The following is an 18,862-nucleotide window of genomic DNA, read 5'->3' on the forward strand; positions in this document are numbered from 1 at the left end:
CTATATTTTCTTGGATTTTCCAGATATCCGGTCATATCATTTGAAAATAATATGATTTTATTTTCTCTTTTTTATTTATAAACTTCTTTCTTTTTTTCTTAATTGAAGTATAGTTGATTTACAGTATTATATTATTTTTAGGTGTACAGCATAGTGATCCAGTATTTTTACAGATTATACTCCATATAAGTTATTACAAGATAATGGCTATAATTCCTTGTGCTATACAATATGTTCTTGTTGCTTATCTGTTTTATACATAGTTTGTATCTGTTAATCCCAATCCCCTAATCTGTCCCTCTCCACTTCCCTCTCCCCTTTGGTAACCACAAGTTTGCTTTCTATATCTGTGAGTCTGTTTCTGTTTTGCATATATATTCATTTGTATTATTTTTTAGATTTCACATATAAGTGATATCATACAGTATTTGTCTTCCTCTGTCTGATTTATTTTCCTAAGCATAATATTCTCCAGGTCCATCCATATTGCTGCAAGTGGCAGAATGTTGTTCTTTCTTATGGCTGAGTAGTATTCCATTGTATGTGTATATATGGAATACTACTCTCTCTCTCTCTCTCTCTCTCTCTCTCTCTCTATATATATATATATACACCACATCTTCTTTATCCATTTATTTGTTGATGGGCAGTTCAGTCCCTTCCACGTCTTGACTGTTGTGAACAGTGTTGCTATGAACATTAGGGTGCATGCATCTTTTTGAATTAGTGTTTTCATTTTTTCCAAACTTAATTCTTTCTTGACTAATGACATTGGCCACCACCTCCAGAGCAACGTTATATATTTGTGGTAAGAAGTGGACATCCTTATTTTGTTCCTATTGTCATTACTACTCGGGTTTCTCTGTTACACATGATACTGGCTTTGAATTGAATTGTTTGTATCTTATCATATTAAGGAAGTTGGCATGATGTTTTTTTTCAAAAACAAAAATCTTATATTGACAGAAAAGTTGCGAGGGCAGTACAAAGAATTTTTTTTTTTCTGAACCATTTGAGGGCAAGGTGCCAGGCAACCTGATGGCCCATTGCCACCCACCAAATACTTTAGTGTTTGTCTCCTGTAGACAAGTACTATCCTATGTAACCACATGCAGTTGTCAAAATCAGGAAATTAGCACTGATGTATTACTACCATCTAGTCCTCAGACCCATTCATATTTTGCCATTTGTCCCAATAATATCCTTTTATAGCCAAATGTAGTCCAGAATCATGCATTACATTTGGTTTTCATGTCTTTTTAATCTCCTTCAATCTGAAACAGTCTTTCCTTGACTTTTGTGACCTGATGCTTTTGAAGATTACAAGAAAGTTAATGTAAAATGCCCCATAATTTTAGTTTGCCTGATGTTTCCATATGATTAATTTCACGTTATGCATCTGTGGCAGAAATGTCACAGAGATATTCTTTGATCACCAAGGAATATCACAGATATTTCTATTATTCCTTTTTGTTTGTCTTTTCTAGGCACCTCCATCTTCTTTGTGATTTTTCTCTCCAACAATTCTGGGTCTTTTATTTTTTATTAAATAGTTAAGTAGTCCAGTGTGTGAATTGATAGGAGGATGGGGAAGCAAGTGTCCTGGAAGTATAAGGAGTAGTTGGTAGGCTGGGGAATGAGTTGCAGTAAAGGCTTTTGAGTATTATATGCTGAAGTGTCAGAATCACCCAGGACCAATGATGGTGACAGAAATAGAAAGCTAGTCAAAGGGTATAGAAAGGAAGAAATTGATAATTTTATTATTACTTTGGTTATATGATTATACTGATTAAATTATTGTTTTTATTAAAGCCATTTTGAAGCCTGTCTTCTAGGCCAAAACATTGTTTGACCAAACAAGGTGGGCTGTTATATCCTTTTGACAGACATTCTTTCTTTTTTTTTTGCGGTACGCGGGCCTCTCACTGTTGTGGCCTCTCCCGTTGCGGAGCACAGGCTCCGGACGCGCAGGCTCAGCAGCCATGGCTCATGGGCCTAGCCGCTCTGCGGCATGTGGGATCTTCCTGGACCGGGGCACGAACCTGTGTCCCCTGCATCGGCAGGCGGACTCTCAACCACTGCACCACCACGGAAGCCCAGGACATTCATTTTTGTCAGCTTTTAATGCATGTATTATTAATTCTGCTTATATAAAATAATGATCTCATTGTAGAACATACAATTTCAAAAGGTTATATGATCATTAAATACAGATATTGTAGATATTTGATGGCTTTTCCTCTGTGTATACAACTGAACTATCTTTAGCCTGTTTTTAAATATTTCAATAGGATAAAAATAATCCTTCTTATAATTGCAATATAAATTTTAAGAGCTCATTGAAATGAGAACAAAAACATGACAGTACCTACATTCTAAAAGTTATAAGAAGCTCGGTGAGTTGGATTTTGTGTTTATTATGGTACTGAAAAAAAAAGAAATGAGTGTCATTTAAACCAAATAGAAGTAAGTTTAATGGTTCATTCACTAAACCTTAGTTGGATAATCCACAGTTCCTTAGGGATGTGGTAAGATCATCATTAAATGTACATTTTTGCTTACTTAAATGGAAAGCACTGTGGAAATATAAATAACGTTATCTGAGTTAATATAATAGAAATGAGACGGGAAAGAATGTGAGAATAGTGAAACTGATAGCTATTTTTGAGGGCCCTTAAGTAGATCTCCTTCCACACTCCTAGTGGTGTTATGAGTTACTTTAACAAGTTAGTATTTGCAACATAGTTTTAATTCCTTAAGTGGAAAGTATTATTTCAATTCTAAATGTCTTTTTAATTATTATGGAGAGCTGCTCTTTCCTATCATCCCCTTTGTCTAACTGAAGGCTAGAGTTTTACAGTTTGTTTCATGTTAAAATGTAGGTTTTTTCTTTTTTTTTTTTCTCATGTTTGGAAGGGGCCAGGAACCTATGGAGGGCCATTTTCTCTGATTTTCCTTTTCCCAGCTTTCTCTTTCTTTCCCCCTGCATATCAAATCTAAATGGGGATGGGGTGAAAGGTGGGGATTGAGAAAAGGCAGCTATTTCTTATTTGAAGGGGAGGTCCAGGATAAAGTCTCTCAAGACAAGGAATCCATCATAAAATTTAAGTAGATGGTGAAACTCAGAGAACTCTTACTTTACAAGGCTTATTATAAGAGCTCATGATTCTACTTTACCCCCTTTCCCCATCTTCACTCTTTAAAAAAAAATTATGTAAGTTTCAGGTGTACAGCACTATAGTTCAGCATCTGTATAAACTACAAAGTGACCACCGCCACAAGTCCAGTTACCATCCATCACCATACAGTTGACGCCTTAGACCCATGTTGCCTGCCCACCCCCAACCCTTTTCCCCTCTGGTAACCATTAATCTCTTCTTTGTATCTATGAATTTGTTTTTGTTTTGTTTGTTCATCTTTATTTTTTTTAATATTCCACATATGAGTGAACTCATACAGTATTTGTCTTTCTCTATCTGACTTATTTTGCTTAGCATAATATCCTTGAGGTCCATCTATGTTGTTGCAAATGACAGGATTTCATTTTTTTTTATGGCTGAGTAGTATTCCGGTGTGTGTGTGTGTGTGTGTGTGTGTGTACACCACATCTTCATTATCCATTCATCCATCGATGGACACTGAGGTAGTTTCCATATCTTGGCTATTATAAATAATGCAGCAGTGAACATGGGGGTGCATATTAGTGTTTTGAACTAGTGTTTTCATGTTCTTCAGATAAATGCCTAAAAGTGGAATAGTGGGTCATATGGTAGTTCTCCATCTTCACTTTTTATAAAGGAGAATCCCCCTCAATACCTTAAAAGACAAACACTTGAGCAAACTGTACTGTATTTTGCATATGTCTGCACTTATATTGGTTGTTTTAAATTATAGACTCTTAGAGGATATGGACTACGTGTTGTAACATCCCTAGTCTGAAGTGACATTTATATAGATGTCCTTTTTTTTAAAAATAAGTTAAGCATTTTCCCCGGTTGCAGTCAGTGCCCTTCTGTATACTTTGTGACAGATCTGTAAAAAGAAATGTTTTTACATCTAATTGTTTTCTCTTCCAAAGGTTCTTTCTTCAGCTGAGTTTTATTTTGTCTAAACTGAGTTTTCTTTTCCTTACTCAGGCTCAGATTGCCTTCCTTCAGGGGGAAAGGAAAGGTCAAGAAAATTTGAAGAAGGATCTTGTGAGGAGGATCAAGATGCTGGAGTATGCTCTTAAACAGGAAAGGTAATTCAGTGATATGGAAGGTAGTGTTCTCTTAAATATTGGAGTGATTTTTCTGTTATTCCTACAACAAATCCACATTGTAATGTGTTCTACTTTTTAATTCAGGAAGTAGTATTTGTAATAAACATTTAGAAATGGTTGTAATATGTTAACTTGTTAATGAATGTTTAGTAATAATGACCAAAAAACTGATTTATATGATTTTTAAGATTTTAGCAACATTTTTCCCCCACTCTGTCCTTTCTAAAGAAATGTATGTACTTCCTGAACTGTTGATATCTATTTCTTTATAGAATTGAAATAGTTTTTGAGTTGTAAAGAAAATTTCTATAATACTTACTCTCTTTTCCTTATCATCTAGTGTTATTCAGTTTGGTGTGTTTTCTATGGAAGAAACCTACTCTGGCAGACTGTGTTGAGAATCCTTTTATAGACATTTTTGGTATTTTGATCCTTTGCTATCAACTATTCATATCTCTCCAGAAGTGAATCTTACCTTTCTATTCTGCTAGTGTCTAAGATATTCAAGAACTAAACTTGGTTCACAAGTAAAGGACAATAAGTCATGGATGAGAATTTTGGAAGTTTTCATATGAATTAAGTTTGTTTGCTTTAGTGGATGGTCTTTGGAATTTTTTGTCAACAATATAAGACAGTTATTTATTTTAGATTATTGAGTACTTGTTAGGTGATATTGAAATTCTCTATTTTGCTTTGTTTTTGATCACATGCCCTTTTCAGTTTTTTGAAGCACCTTCTACCATTTAGAAGATGCTACTTACGGATATCAAGAAATAGATAAAACTTTATTAGAAGTTGTGTTTACCTCCATGTGAGATCTTTAAATGACACAAGAGGTTGAAAACAGATTGACCTCTTAGTGAAAAATTGGTGGTTCTTTTCATTCCTTGAGAGGTCGATTGGAAACTGTATTGGGGAGATGGTGGGGAAAAAAAATTTTTTTAAGTGTGTAATTTGGGAATATTTGAGATCTTAAGCAATCTAAATGATAGGCATAATCAAAGAGAGAGTGTAATAACATTAATAATGGCAACTATTTATTAACTACCATGCACCAGCCCCTGAGGCTTAAAAACTAAGTAACTTACGTAGAGTTGCAGAGTTACAGTAGAGCTGTGATTCAGATCCCTCCAGTCTGTCTGATTCTGAAGCTTGTACTCTTTACCAGTACATTATACTATCTTGTAAGTCAGAAAAATTAAAATATACAAATATTAAACTAACCAAGGATACGGTGTATATGTGTGTGTGTATGTGTGTGGGTGTGCGTGTGTGTGCACGCATTCTCATTAACATATTCATTAATCTATCCATCCAACTTAAGTACTGTGCTGGAATTGAGAAGAAGCAAGTCACAAACCTTGTCCCTTCAGGGCCTAAAGTAGTGGGACACAGACTTGGAAACCACAAAAGTACAGTGCAGTAAGTTAGGTGCTGTGGGAGAAGCCAGCACAGGGTACAGTGGGGTCACAGAGAAGGGAGTGGTTGTTTGGCTCTGGAGGCAGTGAAAGTAGAAAGGAGGGTGTGATTAGCGGGGCTGAGACTTGAACAGCATCAAAAAAATAAGGTGTTTGGGGTTTCCCTGGTGGCGCAGTGGTTGAGAGTCCACCTGCCAATGCAGGGGACACGGGTTCGTGCCCCGGTACGGGAAGATCCCACATGCCGCGGAGAGGCTGGGCCCGTGAGCCATGGCCGCTGAACCTGTGCGTCCGGAGCCTGTGCTCCGCAACGGGAGAGCCCACAACAGTGAGAGACCCACGTACCGCAAAAAAAAAAAAAAAAAAAAGGTGTTTGCCAGATGGGCAAGGTTCAAGCAGTAGAGAGGATACGTTTGACATGGAACAAAGCATTTTGGTGTGTTCAGAAATTTGTGATTGCTGTGTATGGAGGGTAAGGTGTTAATTGTGATTTATAAGCAATAATGGTAGCGATGGGCAAGAACCAGATCATGGAGAGCCTAACTAAGGAGTTCAAACTTTTATCTTACACTGCAAGTTTTTAAAAACATTTTCTTCTAAAATAATCTCAAACAAATAGAAGTTGCAGGAACTATATACCCTTCACCCAGATTCACCAGTTGACAACATTTTGCATATTTACTTGTATCATGTTCTCTCTATATACTCATTGTTTTTTTTCCCTGAATCATTTGCTGCTTCTTTGCAGACTTATACCCCTTTGCCCTTAAGTACTTAAGGGACCATCTTCTAAAAGCAAGGACATTCCCTTAAATAATTACAGCTCATTATCAAGTTAAGGAAATTTAATGTCTGTATAGTTCTATTATGTAATATAGCCCATATTCATGTGTTCCGCTGATGATCTTTATAGCATTTTTTTCTACCAAATGTCCTAATAATGATCTTTGTAGTATTTTTTTTTCCAGGTCCAGGATCCAATCTAGGAATACATATTGCATTTAGTTGTCATGCAGCTGAAAGGTTTAAGCATGGAATAGTCTAAAACAGATTTTAGAAAGATCACCCTGACCTCAATTTAGGGGATGGACTGAAAAGATCTGTTAATAGAGGCAGGAAGATTGTAATAGTTTAGGAAGAAATGATAACGTAGTAGCTGCTAGAATAGAGGAGTTAGCCACTATGAAACATTTTATTTTAGTTTTTATTTTTATTATTTTTTTTTGGCCACACCTCGTGGCTTGCAGGATCTTAGTTCCCCAACCAGGGATCGTGCCCCTGGCAGTGAAAGCCTGGAATCTTAACCACTGGACCTCCAGGGAATTCCCTATGAAACATTTTAAATAGAAAAAAAAATGCATAAAATTTGGAGATGATTTGGTATAGGGGATGAGGAAGAAAGATAATTCAAGAATGAGTCCCAGGTTTCTGGCTTGAGTGAGAAGTTTGAAAATTATCCAGTGAATTAAAGATAAAGAATTAGGGTTGAAAAGCCACTATGGGAGGGGGACTCATGACTAGAGATGTGTAGTTGGGAATCATCAATATTGTGGGTAAAATTATAAGAACTCTGAAACAAACAGAACAGGTATTGTGGGACAAGAAGAGATTACTAGGGGGAGCCACAGGAAATGGAAATGTTTGAGGAAAAGACAGAGGAAGAAGAGCCAACAAAAGAATGGTAGAGAAGGAAGGAGAGAGCAGTATACTGGAAGCAAGCTAAAGCAGGTGGGAGTTTGACAATTGCAGACGCCAAACAAATCGCAAGTAAATTGTATACTGAAAGTAGTCCTGGATTTGCCAGTTAGGCGCTTGTTGGTATCATTGCCAGAAAGCTTCAGTGAGGTAGCAGGAACATAAACCAGATCACAGGGGACTGAGAGGTGAGAAGGGTAGATAAAGAGGAGACAGATAGAGTTGTTTATTTTTTCAAGTAGTTTGACTTTGGAGAACAGAAAAGATAAAGAGAGATAGTGGCTGGGTCTAGGGAAGACTGTTTTTTTGTTTTTTGCTTTTTAACTTAAAGGGATTCTCCTGGAAAAGTGTCCCTGATTTTGTATCTTTGGAAGTCCATGGAATGATTTGAGATTATTCCTGATGTAATGGCACCACTGAAGTGTAATAAATTAAGGAATAAAAAAAAATTCTGTGGATTAGAGCTCTTAAACATTTGAGTTCTTTTCACTGTGAAATTATTTTTAATTAATGCAAAGGAATTTTTAAAAAATTGGAATATTTCAGTTCTTTTGATTCTGAAGTTATTTTTTCTGACACATTAAGCCAATTAAAAAAATTTTTTTAATTGAGGAAAATTTGAAACATAGGTGTACAGAGACTAATATCTTTTATATACACCTCCAAGCCTCAACAGTTAACATTTTTGTCAATCTTGCTTCATCTCAATCTATTTTAGAGCAAATTTCAGACATCTTGTCATTTAACTTGTAAAAACCTAAGTAAGGATCATGGTTTTAAATTGCTGTATTACAGATTTTCTAAGTCATCCCACTTAAAAAGATCCAAAGTTAAGTAAAACTGAATATTTAACATTAAAGAAGGATTACACACCTAGCAGTGGATTTTTTTTATGCTATTGATTTTTTAAAAAATTTATTTATTTATATTTTTGGCTGCACTGGGTCTTTGTTGCTGCGTGCAGGCTTTTCTCTAGTTGAGGTGAGCAGGGGCTACCCTTCGTTGGGGTGTGCAGGCCTCTCACCGCGGTGGCCTCTCCTGTTGCAGAGACGGGCTCTAGGCACGTGGGCTTCAGCAGTTGTGGCTCGCGGGCCTCAGAGCGCAGACTCAGTAGTTGTGGCTCGCAGGCTCTAGAGTGCAGGCTCAGTAGCTATGGCGCACAGGCTTCCCAACCACCGTGCCACCAGGGAAGCCCCTAGCAGTGGATTACAAAGCATTCCTTAAAGTGTGATAAAATTTACAAAATGAGAAAATTTACATATAATTTTCCAAGAACACACAGGGTATAACCTAAGGTTTATTCAGGAAGTTCTATATTGAAGAACCTCAAACACTATGTAAAATATAATTCTGAAACATTTCTTCCATTTGCTCCACGTATCTCTTGTGTCTGCACCACTGTAAAAACCCAACTGTCCTCCTTGCCTCTAATACATTTTCTCATTCTGATTAATTTTCCACGTCCGTGGAATTCGGTTTCTAAACACAGATGTTATATCCCTGCTTAAAAATATCTAGCTAATTTCAGAGTTCTTCTTAGTAAAACCTTCTACATCCAGGCTCCTTTCTAGTCCTATACAAACACCCACACCACTGTGTACTTTTTTCCACTTTTAAGATGTTCCTTCTGACCAAAATACCCTCTTCATCAGTCCATTTGTCTGATTGTGGAACTATAGGTTTTGAGGTTTAGCTAAAATCTCATGTGTTACCTTCTTTTTGGTAGCTCTCCTTGACTACTGTCAGGACCTTTGACAGAATTAGATAATCCCTTATCTAAATTCATATAACATTTCATATAACTCATAGCTCTTATCCACCATGTGCTAGAGTTATTTATTTACATTTCTGTCTCTTCTTTATCTCCTTGCCTTTATCCTTAACTGACTACAAGCTGCACATTATTCCCACCAGCCAGTACAGTGCCTGGCATGTCATAAGAATTCAATAACAGTTCGTTGGATTTTATCAAATTTTTTTTTTTACATCTTTATTGGAGTATAATTGCTTTACAGTGGTGTGTTAGTTTCTGCTTTATAACAAAGTGAATCAGCTATACATATACATATATCCCCATATCTCTTCCCTCTTGTGTCTCCCTCCCAGCTTCCCTATCCCACACCTTTAGGTGGTCACAGAGCACCGAGCTGATCTCCCTGTGCTATGCGGTTGCTTCCCACTAGCTATCTCTACGTCTGTGTCTTTATTCCTGTCCTGCCCCTAGGTTCTTCGTAACCTTTTTTTTTTTTTTTTTTTAGATTCCATATATATGTGTTAGCATACGGTATTTGTTTTTCTCTTTCTGACTTACTTCACTCTGTATGACAGACTCTAGGTCCATCCATCTCACTACAAATAACTCAATTTCTAATCAAATTATTTTTAAGTATCAGCGTTTAAACTGTGATTGGAATTCTGTGTTATATTCCAGGCATATTATATATAATAATTGACTTTGAAAACAAAGCTATAATGGGACTTCTTTAATATATTATAATTATGTAATTTTATGCTGTTTTATCTAGTAAAGACCAGTTGGGAGGCCTAGCTATGTATCAAATGTAGAGTTCTTAGGCATGAGATCTGCTATTTAACTTGCAGTCAGTCAGATTTAGACAGAAAAAGCTTAGGGAACAAGAGTATTGCTAACAGTGAGATGAAGTGTTAAAACAATTGGAAGCAATATGAGTGGGAAGGTATTTTAGCATATTGACTTCAAAAGAAATGTTACTAAGTTGAGTTCTGTGAGTAAATTATTTTTCAGTGAACTTAACAATTTACTAGGGAGACCCTGATTCATGGGAGCACAGCTTGTAGCAAACACAGCAGTTCTTTACTTTTTTTGTCTTTATCTAATTTTTTATGAAATGTTAGTTCATAGTGTGTTACTACATATGTTGTATAGAATGTTTTCTATTCCCTTTTCTATAAGCTCTGTTGTAGTTTTTCCTAAGACCACTAGAATGCACTATAGTGCAGTATTTTGTGTTTGAAAATGTTTTCCTCATATATCTATGTGTGTGTATATATATGTGTGTGTGTGTGTGTATATAAATAAATATGTATATATATGTAAAACAAAAATACATAAGTTAACACCATAAAACTTTATTGCTGCTTTTATTCTGTCCTCAGGCCAGTTACTTTCTTTTTCTTTTTTTTTTTTTTTTGTTCTTTTTTCACTTTTTTTTTTGGGCCAGTTACTTTCAATTGCTATTTTGCCTTATAGGAGGTATTGTTAGTTTGTCTTATGGTAGATGAAGTGTGTTTCTAAAAAATCTGAAGATTGACAGTTATACTTAAAAACCATAACACACATATAAAAACACACAGAGGTGTACACGCGCACACACACACACAGAGTATTTTGTACCTTGTTTTTTTACTTAAGCTTAAAGATCAATCCCATATCTGCACACAAAGATTCTTTATTCTTTTTAATGGATACATATTATTACAAAACGTTTATTATATATGCAAAACATATAAAGACTAATATAAAAAATACTCATGTACCTACCACCTACTTTAAGAAATAGAACATCAGCTATCTGTAACTTTCAGAGGTTTTAGGATTCCCCTCTGTATAAAATGTTGATTTTTTTTGTGTTGTAACTGCAAAATAATTATTGCAAAGTAATATGAAGAATTCCAGTATTTTACACATTCGAGCAAATAATTTTCATTTTCTTGAAATATAAAAACTTTAAAGTAAGTGCTCAGTCTTTTATAAAGAAAAAAATGACTTTCAAATTTTGGCTATTTGGTTACCCTTTTATGCCTTCTTTATTACTTTGGTTTTTCAAATTATTTTTGTTGTTATTATCCCAGTCTTATTACATTGAATATTTATTGTAATAGCCTCAATATTTTGGGGAAGCAAACAAGTCAAAATATACAAATACATTAAGTATGGCCATTTTTAGTTAACCTTTAAATTTTTTACCTTATCTGGATTATTTTTTTGGTCTCAGATGGTTAAATCTGAGATGGTTAAATTGGATAAACCAGAGATAATAACATCTAGTTAGCTTTTAAAAGAAGATATTCCTGGGCCTCCCTGGTGGCGCAGTGGTTGAGAGTCCGCCTGCCGATGCAGGGGATACGGGTTCGTGCCCCGGTCTGGGAGGATCCCATATGCCGCGGAGCGGCTGGGCCCGTGAGCCATGGCTGCTGGGCCTGCGCGTCCGGAGCCTGTGCTCCGCAACGGGAGAGGCCACAGCAGTGAGAGGCCCGCGTACCACAAAAAAAAAAAAAAAAAAAAAAAAAAAAAAAAAAAAAAAAAAGAAGATATTCCTGTTCACAGTTCTTCCTGAAAAGGCAAAAGATACCTTGGCTACTAAAAAATATATTTATTCCTACTAGAATGCCTTATTCAACATTGATGATTTAGGCTGGTTCCCCCTCCCTCCTTTGGATTGTTCACTCTAATGCATACTTGGCAAAGCATAATTGCCTGACAATGCAGAGTATTATGAATGACCTTTTTATAAAAAAAAAAACAAACAACGAAACTCAATTTTGAGAATGATTAGTCTTTCTCAAGTTTATTTCACAATCCAAACTTATCTACTGCTTTTGATAGAATTGTACTTTGGCAGTCATCAAGAAAATTTGAATACTGCAGAAACTAGAATGTTATCTGGTTCATTTGTAACTATAGAAACAAGATTTATGATTCTCAGTGTTATTCCTTTATTTATTATAACAGGACTTGATGGTATAACAACAACAAAATAATAATGGCAAGCACTTTTGTATTACGACTTTGACACTGTGGAAGTCTTTGAACTGTTGAAAGTCAGGACTACTGCCTACTGATGACTACTCCTGTTACATATCTTAAAGATCATTTAAATATGTTTTAAGATGGTTTGTATTTTCTCATTTCTTTGGTAGAGCTAAATACCACAAGTTGAAATATGGAACAGAATTGAATCAGGGAGATATGAAGCCTCCAAGCTATGACTCTGGTAAGCTAATTTTAAAGGAAGTTTAAATGATTAAAAAGAAGTTAATATCTAGTATTTTGTAGCAACAGTATTTATAACTGCAAGTTAATTTCTAATTATTTGCATATTAGTTATTTTTTCTGACCTACTTATCTTTGGGCACTAATCACTAAGTGTCATTTAGATCATTTTCTACCACCTTCCTTCTGTTTCCCTCTTCCCCATTCTTTTAGCTCCTCACTTTCTGCTTATGTTCTGCACTTACTGGAAGGATCAGAATTCATGGGCTAACATGCACCAACATAACTGTGTGTTGCTGGGTCCCTCCAGTATTAATGAAACTTTGAGATGTGTAATACAAAGTACATCTTGCCCTTGAAATCCTGAGAGAAAGGGTAGAAGCTATGGAGGTAGGAGATTTCTTCTTTAAGTACAAGAGAATTACTCATCCTTTAAGTCTGATCCCTCAATTTCAGGTGCAAAATTGTTTTAGACTTAACCCACAGGATGTTCTGTAACCAGAACATCTTTTAACTGCTGAAACATTCGTTATCTTTTTGTGCTATTTCTTCTTTTTCCTTCTCCTATATTCCTCATCACCCCATCAAACAATACAAAAATAGTACTTGTAAAGATATTAAGGAATATAATTGACTTATTAGTAGGTGTTAGGAAAAAGTAAGAAAAATTGTTGAAAACTTATCACCATGTTTCAGATGAGTGTGTTTTTGACATGATGTCAGGTTAAATTCCTGGATCAAATGTCTGATATAACTATCACATACTGAACTACCTTTCTTGGTTACTGTGGGCTTTATGTATGTTAACTTTAATTCTTAATATAGTTATTCAATAAAAATAATATTATTTTCATTTTACCTGCATGAAATTTAAACTCAGAGAAGTGGAGAAACTTACCCAAGGTCACACAGCTATTAAGTAATGGGAATATGGATCTGAACCCAGGTCCATTGACTCCAAAATTCAAATTCTCCCCATTTTTCCACACTGTTTCTGTGTTTGACAGTGTATGAAAGAAGAAAATTATTCTGAATGTGCCACCAATTTTATAGTTCAATTCAGTGTAGTAATGTAATTAACACGTTTCCACGGCTGAATATTGAATCCTTGACGTTTAGAGCAATACCAATTGATCACTGACATTTTTTTTCTTTCTTTTTTTTTTTCATTGTTCTATCTTTTACTTTGGCATCTCTTCTTTTAACTTGAGATGCACTTAGATTAAAAAAAATTTTTTTTTCTTGTTTTTAAATCTAGGCTATTTGTTGAAGACTATCCTAAAAGTACATTGTCTGAATCAAAGGAGTGATTTTAATCACTACTTTTACAGAAACATGTTTATTTCCTAATTTTTAGATATCGATTTAGGAGTATAAAGGGCTAGTTGCAGTATATACAAAATGCTTATAAGTAAAGAATGTGGCTCAGTAGAAAAAGTTTGGGCTTTGAAATTGGATACATGTAAGTTTGACTCTGTCCTAACACTTTAAATACCTGTGATATTACTTAGTCTCTCTGAGGTTGCTCCATTCCTTATCTGTAAACTGGGGAAAATTCTGGAAATAATTCCTAACTTCTAGGTTCATTTTCTTAGTATGTAATACCTAGTATCATTCCATCTGTCCATCTTTCAAACTACTGTTCAACTTTTAAATATGAAATATGTAATGCTTGTGTCAGAGCCAGAATCAAATTCTGTGAATAAAAATATAGTACCCTGTTGGATTTTTACAGGGAAGATGAAAGAAAAAAGGGATTACAATAAAATTATATGGAAAAGTAATAGGTGTTATGGAGTATAGTAGCAGGAGAACCAAATCTAGTTGTAAGTGATCAAGGAAGCCTTCTTGCAGGAAGTGATATTTGAAGTTGACATTTGAAAGACAAGTAAGAATTAACCAGGGAAAGAGGACCAACTAAATATTTGTTGAATGAGAGGTAGAAGAAAGGCAGAGCATTAGCGGTAAAGTTTCTGAGGGAAGAATTTGCCACATTTGAGAAACAAAATAATTAGTTAGTAGAGGGGGAGAGGGAAAGAGTGTTTCTAGATGCAGCTAGAGGGTTAACCAGGAGGGCAGATTAACTAAGAGTTATGAGAAGGCTTTTGAAGGGTCTTAATCAGGGCTCTTGTGATCAGATTTGCTCTTAGATCATGCTGACAGCAGTGTGGAAGATGGGTTAGAGAGGAGTAAAACTGGAGATGGGGAGACTGGTTAGAGGACTTTGCAGCCACCTGGGTAAATGAGGAAGGTTACCTTGAAAAGGGTACTAACAATGTAGTTGAAGAGAAGTGGGTGTGTTCAGGAAATATTTAGGAAGTAAAATCTGCAGGAAATTAGTTCTTGTTTAGATATAGGGGATTTAAAAAGGGGAGAATCAAGGATGACTCCCACACTTCTAGTTTAAAAAACTAGACCAGAAGTACGTTTGGAAGATGGTGGGTTCACTTTTGGATTTACTTGTTAGGGCATCCAGCAGAAATGGCTAGTAGACAGCTGAGCATGTGAGTGTGGAGCTCAAGCCAGAGACATGGGTTTAATATGTAGATTTGAGAGCATATAGCATTTAGTACTAATGACACTCATTGCCACTGGGGTGGAAGAGCTCAGCCAGGGACCTTATGCAGAGTAAGAAGAGAGTCTAAAATGGAGCCCTGAGGAATGGCAACATTTAAAAAACTGGTAGAAGAATAGAAACCTGAAAAGGAAACTGATGAGGATTATTTTAATGGTAGGAGGAAAATCAGGAGCATGGAGATAAAGAGAAGAGAGGGTTTCCAGAAGGAAGGATCCTTCAGCACTACTGATTAATGCCCAGGGGTCTGAAGAGTATCTCTAGGATTTAGTGACACACAGCTCACTGGGAACTTTATTGTGAGCAGTCTTAGGAGAGAGTTGAGGGCAGAAGCAAAGACTGTGTGTAGAAAGTGAAGACTAAGTGTAGTAAGCTTTAAGGAAGCCTAGATTGTGGAGGTGAAGTTGAAGGATTAGGGGGAAATAGCTGAAAGGACCCATGGGGTCAAGGAAGAGAGAGAATGGGTGTGTGTGTATGTGTGTGTGTGACATGTTTCTTAGAGGAGGAGCAAATAAAAAGGAGAGAGCAGAGATACAATATGAAGGTATCTGAAGAAATGATAGGGATTGGATTCTGAACATAGCTGGAGAATGGCAGGAGGAGCGTGTTTTTTATTGTTACCAAGAGAGAATATAGGAAGTTAGGTGATAGGTGTGTAGATGTGGGTTTTGGTCTGGTCGTGGGTATTTAATACGATAGCTTTATGTATGAGACTGGATTATCTGCTAAGAATACATCAGAGGTTTAAGAAAAGTGGAGAAGGTTTAAAATAATAATGAACAGGAGAACAAATTTACTAAGAAATAGTAAGATTGAGAAAAGCCAAGGGTCCGATTGAGGTGTGTAATCGTAAGTTTATGTAGAAGTGCTGCTGGTCTGCACAGTTGGCAGCCTAGGTAAAAGATAATAGAATGAAAATAGTTAACAGTTGAATTCATGGAGAGACGAGGGGACATGAAGACACTGTCAAAAGAATGGTTGAATTGATAGACACTGAACTAAAACTAGAGAGGAAAGAAAGTGAAGGCAAAGGGAGGCTAAGGGATCAAAGTAAGGGGATAGGCAACAGTCTAGAGCAGGTCAGAAAACTCTTTTGTAAAGGGCCAGATAGTAATATTTGGGCTTTGTAGGCCATGTGTTCTCTGTTGAAACTACTCAACTCTGCCATCATAACATGAAAACAGCCACAACACATAAATGAATGAGTGTGGCAGGCTGGATTTGACCTGCAGGCCAAAATTTGCCAGCCCCTGATCTAAGGTCCCACCTAAATCAAAGTGCCTGGTGAATTAGGGGTATTGAGCCTGAAGGATATGCTCAGAGAGTGAGTTTGCATCAGTGACAGTTCTTCATAATGACATATCTAAGGCATGACAGTTAGAGAGGGTGGTGGTTGTGCAGAAGCTGAAGTGGATCACCCACATGAATATTAACTTCACTCAAGATGATGTAAAAGTTTGGTTACAGAGGAAGGATGCCTGGTTTAGAGCGTTATCAAGGGATTTGTAGATGACAGTGATGAGGACAGTGACTAGGAGAGGGTAGAAGGTGGTGTATCCAAATTAAAGAAGCAGGCATTTTTCCTTCTTCATTCTTTTATCCATTTACTATATTTTCCTGAAACTGATAATCCAGATGTTTTCTGAAACGTTTTTCAAAAAAATTCGTTTCCCCTCTGACATTTTTTCTGTTTTGTTCCACTTCCAAACCTTTACATTTCTACTTCAGGAGAATATTACCCTAAGTTACATTAAAATCTATTTATCTTTCATATTTCAGTTTCTCCTACTTAATATTAGAAGCCAGATACTTATTAAAAATAGAATATCTTTATCCAGAGTAACAAATTCTGCCTTTTAACTGAGATGTTTAGACCATTTACGTGTTTGTTTTTTTTTTTCTTTTTTTTTTTTATAGTGTTTATTTTTACTTGTTGACAGTTTGCTTTATCTATTTATTTATTTTTGGCTGTGTTGGGTCCTCGTTTCTGCGCGAGGGCTTTCTCCAGTTGTGGAGAGCGGGGGCCACTCTTCATCGCGGTGCGCGGGCCTCTCACTATCGCGGCCTCTCTTGTTGCGGAGCACAGGCTCCAGACGCGCAGGCTCAGTAATTCTGGCTCACGGGCCCAGCCGCTCCGCGGCATGCGGGATCCTCCCAGACCGGGGCACGAACCCGTGTCCCCTGCATCGGCAGGCAGACCCTCAACCACTGCGCCACCAGGGAAGCCCCCATTTACGTTTAATGTGATTATTGATACAGTGAGCTTTAAACCTGTCACCTTTGCTGTTTGGTTTCTATTTGTTAAATCTGTTCTTTGCTCCCTTTTCCTCATTTTTTGATTTCTTTTGGATTAATCTAGTATATATTTTCAAAAATTTATTTATTTTATTCATTTATTTTTGGCTGCATTGGGTCTTGGTTGCTACGTGCAGGCTTTCTCTAGTTGCAGTGAGCGGGGGCTACTCTTCATTGCATTGTGTGGGCTTCTCCATGCAGTGGCTTCTCTTGTTGCAGAGCATGGGCTCTAGGCGCACTGGCTTCAGTAGTTGTTGTGCACGGGCTTAGTTGCTCCGTGGCATGTGGGATCTTCCCGGCCCAGGGCTCGAACCTGTGTCCCCTGCATTGGCAGGCAGATTCTTAACCACTGCGCCACCAGGGAAGCCCCTAATGTAGTATTTTTTATGATTTCTTTTTATCTCTTTTGCTGACTTATTAGCTACAACTCTTATTTTATTGGTTGCTTTAGGATTTATAGTATATGTTTTTAAGTTATTAGAGTTCTGTCTTTAAGTGCTAGTATACCGCTTCATGTGTAGTATGAGAACCTCCTAACAGTGTACTTCCATCTCTACTTTCTGTCTTTGTGCAATTGTTTTCATATATTTTACTTCTCTGTATATATATAAACCATACACTACATTATTATTTTTGTTTCAGCAGTCAGTTCTCTTTCAAAAAGATTTAAATAACATAAAAAGCATATATTTCCAGTGCTCATCATTCCTTTGTGTGCATCCATATTCTCTGGTATCATTTTCCTTCTGTCTTAAGGACTTTCTTTAACATATTTTGTAATACAGGTTGCTGATAATGAATTCTTTGAGCTTTTGTGTGTCTGAAAAAGTCTTTATTTTGCTGCTTGCATTGTTTCTGATGGGATATCTTCTGTCATTCTTATCTTTATTCCTCTGTATATGAGTGACCTTTTTCTCTGGCTGCTTTTAAGGTTTATCTCTCTATCATTGGTTTTAAGCAATTTTATTATGATGTGCTTTGGTGTAGTTCCCCCCCACCACCCCAGTGTTTCTTTTTTTTTTTTTTTTTTTTTTTTTTTTTTGGTGGTACGCGGGCCTCTCACTGTTGTGGCCTCTCCCGTTGCGGAGCACAGGCTCCGGATGCGCAGGCTCAGCAGCCATGGCTCACGGGCCCAGCCGCTCCGCGGCATATGGGATCCTCCCAGACCGGGGCACGAACCCGTATCCCCTGCATCGGCAGGCGGACTCTCAACCACTGCGCCACCAGGGAAGCCCCCCAGTGTTTCTTATGCTTGGGATTTGTTGGGTTTCTTGGATCTATGGGTTTATAGTTTTCATGAAATTTGGAACTTTTCAGCCCCTGTTTCTTCAGATATTATTTTTGTTCTCCCTCCCTATGCTGTGATCGGGAAACTCTATCAAGGCAGTAAGCTGGAACAATCATAGGCTCACCTGTTTGGTTCCCTTTTCTCAGGGATTGCTGCCCTCTGTTGCCTTGTCCAATGTCTTAACCATTTTGATTTATAGTTGCTTCAAGCAGGAGGGTAAATTGGGTCCCTGTTACTCCAACTTGACTGGAAGTGCCAGTCAGACACTTTTAACATTACCAAGAAATTCAGTTCTTACCCACTTTAAAATCCTCACTTTTGTATAATGTCACTTTTTGAACTTGATAAGGTAAGAATG

General features: G+C 36.8%; 1 protein-coding gene across 2 annotated transcripts in view; it reads left to right on the top strand.

The window, feature by feature from the left end:
- Positions 1-18,862, top strand: part of STRN (striatin) — a gene marked incomplete at its 3' end in the record, with an annotated part of 105,385 nt that overhangs the window by 33,722 nt on the left and 52,801 nt on the right. For both annotated transcript variants that reach the window (XM_079721544.1, XM_079721545.1), the window contains exons 2-3: positions 4,137-4,240; positions 12,274-12,347. In XM_079721544.1, the coding sequence (XP_079577670.1) occupies positions 4,137-4,240; positions 12,274-12,347 (178 nt within the window). The remainder of the gene's footprint in view (positions 1-4,136; positions 4,241-12,273; positions 12,348-18,862) is intronic.

The sequence above is a fragment of the Hyperoodon ampullatus genome (assembly GCF_949752795.1).
Source record: "Hyperoodon ampullatus genome assembly, chromosome: 15".
Taxonomy (NCBI): domain Eukaryota; kingdom Metazoa; phylum Chordata; class Mammalia; order Artiodactyla; family Ziphiidae; genus Hyperoodon; species Hyperoodon ampullatus.